This window comes from Cebus imitator, unplaced genomic scaffold, assembly GCF_001604975.1.
Source record: "Cebus imitator isolate Cc_AM_T3 unplaced genomic scaffold, Cebus_imitator-1.0 Scaffold423, whole genome shotgun sequence".
Taxonomy (NCBI): Eukaryota; Metazoa; Chordata; class Mammalia; order Primates; family Cebidae; genus Cebus; species Cebus imitator.
In genome coordinates this window covers 1,418,460-1,432,840 of record NW_016107738.1, presented here as the reverse complement: position 1 = coordinate 1,432,840, position 14,381 = coordinate 1,418,460, and the positions used below count along the sequence as shown (strand labels likewise).

At 40.5% G+C, this 14,381-nt stretch overlaps 1 protein-coding gene and 1 non-coding gene across 3 annotated transcripts in view; both read right to left on the bottom strand.

Annotated features, from left to right (window-relative positions):
• Positions 1-14,381, bottom strand: part of TOGARAM1 (TOG array regulator of axonemal microtubules 1) — a 106,987-nt gene that overhangs the window by 31,225 nt on the left and 61,381 nt on the right. For both annotated transcript variants that reach the window (XM_017509820.2, XM_017509821.2), the window contains exons 11-13: positions 8,301-8,406; positions 7,227-7,462; positions 5,255-5,413 (exon numbers count right to left, since the gene is read on the bottom strand). In XM_017509820.2, coding sequence (XP_017365309.1) covers positions 5,255-5,413; positions 7,227-7,462; positions 8,301-8,406 — 501 coding nt within the window. The remainder of the gene's footprint in view (positions 1-5,254; positions 5,414-7,226; positions 7,463-8,300; positions 8,407-14,381) is intronic.
• On the bottom strand, positions 3,981-4,084 carry LOC119468397. Its single transcript, XR_005197073.1, has one exon. It is a non-coding gene; the product is annotated as a small nucleolar RNA U13 (small nucleolar RNA).

The following is a 14,381-nucleotide window of genomic DNA, read 5'->3' as shown; positions in this document are numbered from 1 at the left end:
ATGTGAGAGGTGGAGGTTGCAGTGAACCGAGATTGTACCACCACACTCCAGCCTGGGTGACAGAGTAAGACTCTGTCTCAAAAAAAAAAAGAAGAAGAAGAGAAGGACAGGCTTTTGTGGGGTTTTGTAGGTGGGAGGATACAGGATGATCTTAAGATCACCTGTCTTGGCCAGGCGCAGTGGCTCACATCTATAATCCCAGCACTCTGAGAGGCCAAGGTGGGTGGATTGCTTGAGTCTAAGAGTTCAAGACAAGCTTCAGCAACATCACAAAACCCATCTCTACAAAAAAATACAAAACTTTGTCAGGCGTGGTGGCATGCGCCTGTAGTCACAATTAGGAGGCTGCGGTGGGAGGATCACTTGAGTTCAGGAGGCAGAGGTAGCAGTGAGCTGAGATGATGCCACTGTACTCCAGCCTGGGTGAAAGAGCAAGACTCTGTCTCCAAAAAGAAAAAGATCACGTATCTCAACCAGATGCATTCAAATGTAATGAAATTGCAGAGAGAGAAGTGAAGTCAGAGAATATTACCTTTCTCTCTCCACAACCAGAATAAGGTCTATATCCAGATAAGCAGCTCCTAATCAGTTATATTTTCAAGGGCAATTCTAAGGTTTAGCCTGCAATGTTAAGGACTGTAGGTCTATTATAGGGTCCAATGATGTGAACAAGTAAGCAAACAACAGGGACACAAAATGTGAGAAATATGAAACCCAAAAATTAACTGTAACCATTTTATAATTTTATAACTTTAAGTAAGAATCTAAGACATGACAAAATAGGCTAGAAAGAATTACTATGCCATTAAGGAAAGGTTAAGTAAAGAAGCACACAAGATAGCCATTAAGAAATCTTTTTAACAGGGTGATAGAGAAAAGAACATCTTGTTTCTAACTAGCCTATCATGATCTAACTCTCTTGAATTTTTTTGAACATTAATGTGATATGCAGAACTTTAAAATGATTCCCCAAAGATGTCCTGCTCCAATCCCTAAAATTTGTGAATGTAATTAAGATATCACTCCCAATGTGGTTTTGATTTGCATTTCTCTAATGGCCAATGATGATGAGCCTTTTTTCATATGTTTGTTGACTGCATAAATGTCTTCTTTTGAGAAGCATCTATTCATATCCTTCGCCCACTTTTTGATGGGGTTATTTATGGGCTTTTTTCGTAAATTTGTTTAAGTTCTTTGTAGACTGGTTATTAGCCCTTTGTCAGATGGGTAGACCACAAAAATTTTTTCCCATTCTGTTGGTTGCCGGTTCACTCTAATGATTGTTTCTTTTTCTGTGCAGAAGCTCTTAAGTTTAATTAGATCCCATTTGTCTATTTTGGCTTTTGTTGCCATTGCTTTTGGTGTTCTAGTTATGAAGTCCTTGCCCATGCCTATGTCCTGAATGGTACTGCCTAGGTTTTCTTCTAGGGTTTTTATGGTATTATGTCTTATGTTTAAATCTTTAATCCATCTGGAGTTAATTTTTGTATAAGGTATAAGGAAGGGATCCAGTTTCAGCTTTCTGCATATGGCTAGCCAGTTTTGACAATACCATTTATTAAATAGGGAATCCTTTCCCCATTGCTTGTTTTTGTCAGGTTTGTCAAAGATCAGATGGTTGTAGATGTGTGGTAGTACTTGAGGCCTCTGTTCTGTTCCATTGGTCTACATCTCCATTTTGGTACCAGTAGCATGCTGTTTTGATTACTGTAGCCTTGTAATATAGTTTGAAGACAGGTAGCATGATACCTCCTGCTTTGTTCTTTTTGCTTAGGATTGTCTTGGCTATGTGGCCTCTCTTTTGGTTCCATATGAAGTTTAAGGTGTTTTTTTCCAATTCTGTGAAGGAAGTCAGTGGTAGCTTGATGGGGATAGCATTGAATCTATCAATTACTTTGGGCAGCATGGCCATTTTCACAATATTGATTCTTCCTAACCATGAGCATGGAATGTTTTTCCATCTGTTTGTGTCCTCTCTTATTTCCTTGAGCAGTGATTTGTAGTTCTCCTTGAAGAGGTCCTTCACATCCCTTGACCTTCTCATGCCAGTTAGAATGGTGATCATTAAAAAATCTGGAGACAAAAGATGCTAGAGAGGATGTGGAGAAATAGGAACGCTTTTACACTGTTGCTGTGAGTGTAAATTAGTTCAACCATTGTGGAAGACAGTGTGGTGATTCCTCAAGGATCTAGAACTAGAAATACCATTTGACCCAGCAATCCCATTACTGGGTATATACCCAAAGGATTATAACATTCAATTATAAAGATACATGCACACATATGTTTATTGCGGCACTGTTTACAATAGCAAAGACTTGGAATCAACCCAAATGCCTATCAGTGATAGACTGGATAAAGAAAATGTGGCACATATACACCATGGAATACTATGTAGCCATAAAAAAGGATGAGTTCATATCCTTTGAAGGCACATGGATGAAGCTGGAAACCATCATTCTCAGCAAACTGACACAAGAACAGAAAACCAAACACCACATGTTCTCACTCATAAGTGGGTGTTGAACAATGAGAACACATGGACANTGTGGCACATATACACCATGGAATACTATGTAGCCATAAAAAAGGATGAGTTCATATCCTTTGAAGGCACATGGATGAAGCTGGAAACCATCATTCTCAGCAAACTGACACAAGAACAGAAAACCAAACACCACATGTTCTCACTCATAAGTGGGTGTTGAACAATGAGAACACATGGACACAGGGAGGGGAACATCACATACCGGGGCTTGTCACGGGTGGTGGGGGGGCTAGGGGAGGGATAGCAGGGGGTGGGGGTATTGGGGAGGGGTAACATTAGTAGAAATGTCTAATGTAGATCATGGGGGATAGATGCAACAAACCACCATGGCACATTGTATACCTATTTAACAAACCTGAATGTTCTGCACATGTACTCCAGAACTTAAAGTATAATTTTAAAAAGAAAGAAAAAAAAAGATATCACTCCCAAGATTATGTTATGTCATATAACACCGTTAACTTTAAAATAATGGCATGAGCCAGGCGTGGTGGCTCACGCCTGTAATGCAAGCACTTTGGAGGCCAAGGCGGGCGGATCACCTGAAGTTGGGAGTTCAAGACCAGCCTGACCAACATGGTGAAACGCCATTTTTTAAAAAATAAATAAATAAAATAATGACATGATCTGGTGGAATTAATCTAATCAAGCAAGCCCTTAAAAGCAGAGGGCTTTCTGTGGCTGGTAGAAAAAGAGGAAGTCTGAAAGATCCTATGAAGAAGAGCTCAACATGTCATTGCTGGCTTAAAACCAGAGGAGGGCTGCATGCAAAGAAATGTGAGTAGTGTTAAGGGGCAAAGCAAGGACCCTCGCTGACAGCCAGCGAGGAAATGCAGACCTCAGTCTCTATTTTTTTTGAGGTTTGGAGTGCAATAGCGGGTCTCAACTCATTGTAACCTCCGCCTCCTGGGTTCAAGTGATTCTCCTGCTTCAGCCTCCTGAGTAGCTGGGATTACAGACTCACGTCACCATGGCCAGCTAATTTTTGCATTTTTAATAGAGATGGGGTTTCACCACATTGTCCGAACTGGTCTCAAACTCCTGCCCTTAGGTGATCTGCCTGCCTTGGCCTCCTAAAGTTCTGGGATTTTAGGCACGAGTCACCATGCCCGGCCGTCCTAAGTCTTACAACCACAAGGAACTGAATTTGGCAAAGCCCAGCACTGCTATCACCTTGATTTTGTCCTTCTGAAACCATAGGCAGTGAACTGAGGTGAGCCATGCCAGACTTCTGACCTAAAGAACTCTAAGCCAAAAAATGTGAGTTGCCTTAAGCTGCTACATTTGTGTTAATCTGTTACACAGCAATGAAAAACTAATACATTTACTTTCCGTATTATCTTTAGGTATAATGTGTTCCATAATATTAACTCCAGCAGTTACCTAAAGTAATGAACATCTTTGTCTTAAAATGTTAAAAAAATTTTTTTCAGGTCAGATGGGTAATGTGCCAACGTCATAACAAAGTTCAAGGGTGGCACATCTCACAGAAGCGTGTGAACACCCAATCATCATGCTCATGAACTACAAAAGGATCAAAATGTTAAAAATTTTATATCCTTCTTTACTTTAATCCTTATGACCTACAACCTTTTAGAAAATTAATCTTTTTTTTTTTTTTTTTTTGAGATGGAGTCTCTCTCTGTTTCTCAGGCTGGAGTGCAGTGGCAGAATCTCAGCTCATTGAAACCTCCGTCTCCCAGGTTCATGATAGCTGGGATTACAGGCTTGTGCCACCATGCCTAGCTAATTTTTGTATTTCGACTAGAGACGGTGTTTCACAATGTTGCCTGGGCTGGTCTCGAACTCCTGACCTCAGGTGATCTGCCTTCCTTGGCCTCCCAAAGTGCTGGGATTACAGGCATGAGCCACTGCGCCTAGCCACGTATCATTGCTATAAAAATTTTATATTTTATATGGGACATTACTGGTCCCCTAGTTCACCCTTCCTAATTTTACAGACAAGGAAACAGAGACTAAGAGAAATTAAGTAACTTGCTTAAGAAGAAACAATGACGGGGACAAGAAATTTAACATAAGTGTCTGACTACATCCAAAATTTCTGTCACCACCACAGCCATAATACTACCAACATCTTAATTATTGTAATGTGTAATATACATATCACCCTGTATGTCTTTCTCAGACTTCTTTTTTTTTTTTTTTTTTCTTATAATTCTCAGGTATCTCTGACTGTTCTTAAACTTCATAAAATTATTTTTTAAGTACAACCATCAGAAATTTGTGTAGTTTTCAGATTGCAGATATCTCATGTTTCATGGGATAATATATTGTTATGTAGTATTCCTGTATTTTTCATGTGTACCTATTTCCTTGATTTTACCTGATTGCTTGGAGAATATATCGTTTTCCCCTAAATGCATTACCTTACATTTGCCCATAATGAAGTTCTTCTGCCACTTTTCTGCCCACTCATACAGTCTTGTGCCGTGTTCATGAAGTTCATCCCTGTGACTTGGCATCTCACTACCCAGAAGTATGTAGTGTCATCTGTAAATTTGGAGAATTCACTGTGCACTCCCTCAAGAATATTTACAAACTGGTTAAATAAGACCATCCCCCAGCACCAATCCCTGGGGACCCCACTTCTCCATTTAGAAAATGTTCATTTTTCTTTCATCTTTCTTTCTTTTCCTACTTTTAAGCCCTTTTTAATAATAGATTTAGCAAACAGCAGATATTCACCTGGTTTCTTGTGAACTGTCTTGAGCAAACTTAGCAGCAGCTGGTAATATACGTTCAGCCATATCCTTTGTTGCAGATAAAATACGTTCTGGTTCCATAAATTCCAATACATCTGATAAATGCTGGGCTGTACACCTTCTTACAGCAATGTGTAAATGGCTACAAGGAGACATGATCAATTAAAACAGAGTTGTTATATAAACTATTCTCCGAAGATCTATGGATCTATGGGGTGTTTTTGGTTTTGTTTTTTTGGGACAGGGTTTTGCTCTATCACTGAATCTAGAATGCAGTGATGCAATGATGGCTTACTGCAGCTTCAACCTCCCGGGTTCAAGTGATCCTCCTGCCTCAGCCTCCCAAGCAGCTGAGGCCACAGGCATGTGCCAAGACACCCAGCTAATTTGTTTTTAGTTTTAGTACAGACGAGGTCTCACTATGTTGCCCAGGCTGGTCTCGAACTCCTGGGCTCAAGGGATCCTCCCACGTTGGTCTCCCAAAGTGCTGGGATTACAGGTATGAGCCACCATGCAAAGCCAAAGACCTATCTTAAAATTAAATGATTTAACAGCTTCTCAACAATCATTCTGGGAGGCTAAAATAACAAATTATTTGCATTACTTATTACTTCCCAAAAAGTTAAAAGCGAAACAAAACTGACATTTAGTTATAGATCTATGAATGTAAATAACATTATTGAAATAACAATAGAGTAAGGTTATTAAAATAACTTTTATTGCGCTAAAAGTAGATCTACCATTTGATCTAGCAATTCCACTGCTTGGTACCTACTGAAATGAAAAGAAGTCATTATGTGAAAAAGACACTTGCACATGTTTATTGCAGCAAAATTCAAAATTATAAAGATTTGGAACCAACCTAAGTGCCCACTGACTAATCAGTGCATAAAGAAAATGTGGTGGGCCGGGTCGAGGGCTCAAGCCTGGAATCCCAGCACTTTGGGAGGCCAAGGTGGGTGGATCACCTGAGGTTGGGAGTTTGAGACCAGCCTGACCAACATGGAGAAACTCTGTCTCTAAAAAATACAAAATTAGCCTGGCTTGGAGGCACATGCCTATAAACCCAGCTACTCGGGAGGCTGAGGCAGGAGAATTGCTTGAATCCGGGAGGCAGAGGTTACAGTGAGCCAAGATCTCACCATTGCACTCCAGCCTGGGCAACAAGAGCAACACTCCGTCTCAAAAAAAAGAAAGAGAGAAAATGTGGTATGTGTGTGTGTGTGTGTATATATATATATATATATATATATATACTGTATATATATATATATATATATATATATATATATACACACACCCACCATGAAATGCTACCCAGCCATTAAAGGGAATTAAATAATGTCTTTTGCAGCAACTTGGATGGAGCTGGAGGCCATTATTTTAAGTGAAGTAACACAGGAGTGGAATACCAAAAACCATATGTTCTCTCTTATAAGTGGCAGCTAAGTTATGAGTATGCAAAGCCATACAGGGTGATATATATAATTATCTTTAGAGAAAGAAGAAGAGCAGGAGGGGGGCTAGGGATAAAAACTACACATTAGATACAATGTACACTATTCAAGTGATGGGTGCACAAAAATCTCAGAATTCACTATTATATAATTTACCCATGTAACAAAAAATCACTTGTATCCCAAAAGCTATTGAAATAAAAATAAAAATAATAATTGTAAGTCTCCTAAAGCCAAATTGTCTAGATTATTTTGTGTGGCAGACACTTTGCTAGGTGCCCTAGGGACACAAGAAATATAAATATTTTATGAGAAAAATAATAACAACATTATTCTTTTCATATTCAGCATGTAGTATAATGTTTATCTCACAGGAACTTTTTAATAAATGTTTTTTGATCGATATAATACTAAGATTTCCTGGTTTCCTTTCTATACCCCTGATTGCAACATTTCATCTTTAGTTTAATGACATTTCAAGATTATTTTAAACATTACCTTTGTCCGCCATTGATAAGAGAAACAACTGCACGTGCAGGAGTTACATTATTAACCATAGCTCTCAATGCTTTGTCAACATCTTCTCTTATAAATGTATTTGATTCACCAGCCTTGTGCAACAAAACTTTTACTGTGGTATCTAATTCTTGATCCATGCTCTTTTTCAAATAAGTGAAAAGATCACTTAAACAGACCACAGCAGCACGAGAAACTCCAGAACGTAAATTTTTCACCTAAAAAAAATTTCAAAATGTATATTTTGCTGATATTCTGCAAGAAAATCAGTAATAACTTGGAAAGGAATTTTACTTTTTTTGTTTGTTTGTTTTTGAGTTATGGTCTCACTCTGTTGCACAGGCTAGAGTGCAGTAGTGTGATCTCAGCTTATTGCAACCTCCACCTCCTGGGTTCTAGTGATTCTTGAGTCTCAGCCACCTAAGTAGCTGGAATTACAGGTGCAAACCACCATGCCTGGTTAATTTTTGTATTTTTAGTCAAAATGGGGTTTTACCATACTGGGAAGTCTGGTCTCAAACTCCTGTCTTCAAGTAACATACCTTTGCCCTAGTGCGGTGGCTCACGCCTGTAATCCTAGCACTTTGGGAGGCCAAGTTGGGTGTATTACCTGAGGTCACGAGTTTAAGATCAGCCTGGCCAACATGGTAAAACCCTATCTCTACTCAAGATACAAAAATTAGCCAGGCATGATGTTGTGTGCCTATAATCCTAGCTACTTGGAAGACTGAGGCAGGAGAATTGCTTCAACCTAGGAGGAGAAGGTTGCAGTGAGGCAAGATTGCATCATTGCACTCCAGCCTGGGGGGCAGAGCAAGACTCCATCTCAAAAACAAAGCCCCATATCTTAATATATGCTATCTTTTGTCCTAAGAATCAACATCCATTAAATTTCTCTTAATGTTGCAAATTAAGACAAGATCTACTTTAATTAAATACAAGCCTTTTATATTGTATAGTACAGAGGTGTTTAAAAATTTTAAAGGTCAAACAAACATAGCATATTTATTCCTTGTTATTCTAATAATACTTAACTTATCAAAAAAATAAGTTTACCTCTTGAACAACTGCAAAAGTTGTTTCATGCAATTTTGTGCTCAATATCTCAGGATGAAAAGCAGCTAAGCATCTAATAAAATTCAGTCCCTCAATTTTCTTCTCCCTATAGGAAAAATAAATTACAAAATCTTTTGTTAAATGGGACTCAACTGAAACAAGATCACAGATGTCTTCTTTTCTGTGTATGGAATATTGTCAAGGGAGAGGTTCAGAAAGGTGAGAAAGGTTCAGAAGAAAAGTTTGAGTTTAGCAAAGGTTGGTTCATGAGGTTGAGGGAAAGATGCCATCTCCATAACATAAAAGTGCAATGTGGGCTGGGTGAGGGGGCTCACGCCTGTAATACCAGCACTTTGGGAGGGCAAGGCAGGTGGATAATAAGGTCAGGAGTTCAAGACCATCCTGGCCAACATGGCAAGGCCCTGTCTCTACTGAAAATGCAAAAAATTAGCTAGGCATGGTGGTGCACACCTGTAATCCCATCTACTTGGGAGGCTGAGGCAGGAGAATTGCTTGAACCCGGGTGGCAGAGGTTGCAGTGAGCCGAAATTGTGTCACTGCACTCCAGCCTAGGCTTCAGAGCAAGACTCCATCTCCAGGGGGGAAAAAAGTGCAATGCGAAGCAGTAGGTGCTAATGTAGAAGCAGCAGCAAGTTATCCAGGTAAGGTAATAGATATATGTAGCTACACAAAACAACAGATATTCAATGTAAAGGAAACAGCCTCCTATTAGAAGAAGATGCCATATTGGACTTTCAAAATCAGTACGATTCTTATGTGCTAAATTTTCAGAATTGAAGTTATATTAGAATGTATGAAAACAACATTAATCTCCTTGTACATCTCCATCAGAGCTCATGAGTGACCAGGTACACTGTCAATGAGCAGTTATATTTGCAATTGCTGAAATTGCCATGGCCAGCCACTACCACCCTAATCAGTCAGCAGCCATCAACATCAAGGTAAGATCCTCCACTAGCAAAAAGACTACAGCTCACTGAGGGTTCAAATGATCAGTAGTATTTTTTAGCAACTAAATATTTTTAAATTAAGGCATATTGATTTTTTTAGGCATAATGCTACTGTTCACTTCTTAAAACTACATTATAGTGTAAATATTACTTTTATATCTTTTAGATTTAAAACATAATTAATCTATAATTGTGTACCTTATACAATTATAATGTAGATATAATTGTTGATTTATTTATCCTTAAATTTCTATCAGTTTTTTTCTTCATGTATGTGTGCTGTCTCTATGTGTACATGTGTGTGTTAGGACTAATACGTCTTCTTGATGAATAGACACTTTTATGGTTTAACAATAGGCCTTGTTAGCTGGTCCTTCATTATCTGACCCTTGGTAATAAAGAGTTACAATTTTTGGTAAGGATTTTAAATTTTTTCACTAGTGTTCTAGGGAGCTACCAAAGTGCTTTCTGTGGAGAAGTCTCATGGTCTGGTTTATATTTTAACAGTAGCAACGGCGATTAAATGAGATGGAGTAATAATACAAGCATGGAAACCAGTGATGAAACTACGATAGCCATGTGGGAGATAATTATGGCATGAACTAGAGGAATGGCAGCAGAGACTGTAGTAAGTAATTGGTTCCAGGATATGTTCTGAAAATATAAGAATTGATGGAATGTACAGAAATGAGAGGCCAGGTGCAGTGGCTCATGCATATAATCTTAATACTTTGGGAGGCTGAGGTGGGCAGATTGCTTGAGACCAGTAGTTTGAGACCAGCTTGGCTGAAACTCTGTCTCTACAAACAATACCAAAATTAGCCAGGCATGGTGGTTTGTACATGTAGTCCCAGTTACTTGGGTGGCTGAGTAGGGAGGATCACCTGAGCCCACAGAGGTCAAGGCTGCAGAAGCCATGATCATGCCACTGCACTTCAGCCTGAGTGACTAAGTGAAACTTTGTCTCAAACAAAGAAAGNAAAAAAAAAAAAAAGAAAAAAAAATCAACCCTGACTTGGAAAGAACAATCAAATGTATATGGCAGGGCTATTAACTAAGACAGTGAACACTGAGGGAGAAGTATATTTCAGATTAGGAAGAGAGGAAATAAAAAGTTCTATGTTAAGAACTTTTCTCTCTAAGTTCTTGTGCTATATTAGGAATCGGTCTGTAGTTTTCCAGTCTTTGTATGATTTTGGTATCAGAGTAATGGTGGCCTCAATCAATGAGATGAGAACTCCATCTTATTCAATGTTGTAGAAGTATATGTAGAATTGGTTTCTTCCTAAAATGTTTGGTATAAACTATCAGAAAATGAAGGTTTCTTTGTAGAAACGCTTTTTTTTTTTTTTCCCCCCAAAGGGAGTCTTGCTCTGTCACCCTGGCTGGAGTGCAGTGGTGCGATCTTGGCTTACTGAAACCTCTGCCTCCCAGGCTCAAGTGATTCTCCTGTCTCAGTCTTCTGAGTAGCTGGGATTACAGGCATATGCCATCATATCTAGCTAATTTTTGTAATTTTAGTATAGATGAGGTTCCACCATGTTGGCTAGGTGGTCTTGAACTCCTGACCTCAAGTGATCTTCCTGCCTTGGCCTCCCAAACTGCTGGGATTATAGGCATAAGTCACTGCTCCCGGCCTCTTTGTGGGAAAATTTAAACAAAAATTCAATTTCATTCATAGATATTGGGTTACACAAGTTTTTTGTTTGTTTGTTTGTTTGTTGTTTTTTTAGAGACAGAGTCCTGATCTGTTGGCCAGGATGGAGTACAGTGACGCAGTCTCAGCTCACTGCAACCTTCTCTTTCTGGGTTCAAGCAATTTTCATGTCTAAGCCTCCTGAATAGCTGGGATTACAGGCACAAGCCACGATACCCGGCTAGTTCTTGTTTTTTTAGTAGAGATAGGGTTTCACCATGTTGGCCATGCTGGTTTCGAACTCCTGGCCTCAATGATCCGCCTGCCTCAGCCTCCCAATGTGCTGGAATTACAGGTGTGAGACATCGTGCCCAGCCACAAGTTATCTATTTCCTTACGAATGAGTTTTAGTAGTTAGGTTCTTTCAAATAGTTTGTCCATTTCACCTAAGTTGTTGAATTTTGGGGCATCATGCTGTTTATCATATTTCTATATTATCTGTTTCACAGCTGTATGATCAGTAGTGATGTTTCTTCTCTCATTCTTGATGTTAGCAATTTTCCTCTTCTTTTCCATGGTCAATCTGACTAGAGGCTTATCCATTTTATTGATCTTCACCAAGAAGCTGCTTTTGCCTTCACTGATTTTCTCTATTGTTTTCCACTGCAATGATTTTCACACGGATCTTTATTATTTCCTTTCTTTGTTTACTTTGAGTTTCATTTGCTCTTCTGTTTCTAGTTTCTTAAGGTGAAAGCTTATTTCCTTGATATAGAACTTTTCTTCTTCTTTTCTAATATGGGTGTCATAGTGTGACATATTCCTCTTTATTTTGGCTACATCCCACAAATTTTGATGTTTCATTCTTTATTTCATCAAATTTAAAATAATTTCTAATTTTCCTTTTAATTTATTCTTAGATCCACAGGTTACACATATAAGTGTGTTATGTAGTTTCTAAATATTTGAGCATTTTCCAAATACTCATCATTAATTTCCAATTTAATTCCAGAGAACAAAATTTGTAAAATGTGATTCCTTTTAAATTACTTGTTTTGTAGCCTAGAATAAGGTCTTTCTTGGTAAATATATCTTGTGAACTTGAACAGAATGTGAATTCTGCTGCTGTAGATGGAATATGTTATAAATGTTAATTAGGCACACTGATAACAGTTGAGGCCATCTGGAGTGGCTGCTGCAAAGACACTGGCTGCAGCAGGGGAGGTGCAGCTGAGATTGTGTGCTCCGTGGAGACAGCAGGAGCCAGAAACAGGTGGAAGCCGTGCTCCTTTCTGAGTAGAAGGGGTGGGAGCCCCGCCCTCCTGGGCACAGCTGCAGCTGCAGACGTGGGTATCCCTATGCTCTTACAGGCCCTGAAAGCCTCCCTGCCCCCACAGGCTCAGAAGTGCCTTCTCCCACTGCCTGGCTTCTCCCCACTCCCAGCAAAACCTCCAGTTTTGGAGTATAGTTGCAGCAGACCCCAGGTGCTGTCAGGACCTGGCCAGGTGTGTGTACACTTGTGGTAGTGCTGACATGCCAGCCCCCTGCTGTCTGGTTCCCCTCTGGACTTTGGGCACTGCCAGCATGGGAGGGAAGCTGGGAGGCTGCTGAGGGCAGCCTGGCATGGGCCTGCAGGCACCCCTCAGCATGAACAGCCTGGGTGTTGTGGACAACGGGTTGATGGCAGCAGGAGGCAGACAGGCTCCTGGGCAGAAAGGGGCAGGTGAAACCTCACCTTCAAGCCAGGGACAGCCTGAAGCTTGTGGGGCTGGACTGCCAGTTCCACAGACTACAGTGAGAACTTATGGTGCTTTTTCCAGGCCTACCCATGGGCCAATCAGCACACACTTCCTCCCACCTGAAGCTCATAAAAATCCTAGACTCAGCCAGACTCTGGCAGATGGGACAACCTGCCTGTGGAGAAAAGTACCCTCTATGTGTCTCTTCTCTGTTGAGAGCTGTACAGTCATCAGTAAGACCTGCCTATGGATAGAAGCTACCCACTCTAGGACTCCTCTCTGCTGAGGGCTACAGAGGTGTTATGATGACCTGTCTACAGATAGGAGCTATCCACTCCTGGTCTCTTCTCCACTTAAGGCTGCACAGACATCAGGATGTCCTGACTGTGGATAGGAGCTACCCAATGCAAGTCTCCTCTCCACTGAGGGCTGCAGAGGTGTGAGGATGACCTGCCTGCAGAAAGGAGCTACCCACTTTGGTTCTTCTGAGAGCTATACTGTTGCTCAATAAAGCACCTCTGACCTTGCTCCACAACTGGAGGTATGTTCCAGTTGTTCACATACCTCATTATTCCTGGACACGGGACAAGAATTAGGGACACACCAAATGATGGGGCTGAAAAATCTGTAACACAAATAGGGCTGAAACACTACTCAACCCCCGCCCCACCCTACCACTCATCACATTGCAGGCAACGAGAAAGAGAGAAGAAAGGAAAAAAGAGCTGTGGCCCTTTGGGGAACCCAGACTTAGGAGCTTCCCACACCAGGGCTGTGACACTCTCTTTGGGGCTTTGCAGTTGCTGGCATCTCCAAGCTTCCAGGTGTCACCACATTCCCTGGTGCCTGCAGCGGAAGCTGCTTGCGGTAGGTCTGGTCCAGCTGTAGCAGCAGCAAGTCAGCAGTTGTGCCAGTGCCTGGAACTGCCTATCCTGCCACAGCCAAAATGCCTGGCCCTGTGTAGTGGCCAGACCCCATGCTCATGCACCCCTTGCTGCTCTCTACCTGGCTCACCCTTTGCAGGCATGAGATTTGGGCTGGTAGCAAAAGCCAAGCACAGTCTGCGAGGACACATGGGCAGAATGAGCCCAAGTGAACCTGAGCAAAACTTGGGCAAAGGCACCACTGGCCACAGAGGTCTCTGGCTGGCAAATGAACACCCTAAGGATCCTGTGAGAACATTGGTTAATACTATTGTTGAGGCTAGGTGTGGTGGCGCAAGCCTGTAATCCCAACACTTTGGGAGACTGAGATGGGTGCACTGCTTGAGCTCAGGTGTTCGAGACCAGCCTCAGTAACATAGCAAAACCCCATCTCTATTAAATATATATACAAAAAAGTGTCCAAATCTACATCTTTACTGCTTTTCTATCAACTTGTTCTATTAATGAGAGAGGATCATTAAATTTCCAATTATAATTAGAGATTTATTTCTCCTTGCAGGTCTATTAGTTTTTGCTTAATATATTTTCAAGCTATATTATATGGTAAATAAACATTAGGATTGCCATGTCTTCTTGATGAATTAACTCCTTTATAACTATAAAATGACCCTCTTTATTGTGGATGTGTAGACAGAATCCTAAGAGGGTATCCATAATTCCTACCCCTGATTTACACATGCTGTATTACACCCTCTCCATGAGAGTGAATGTGTTGGGATATCACTCCCTGTGATCATATTAAGTTTGACTGCAAAAGAGATTTACAGACTTAATTATGGTCCCTAATCAGT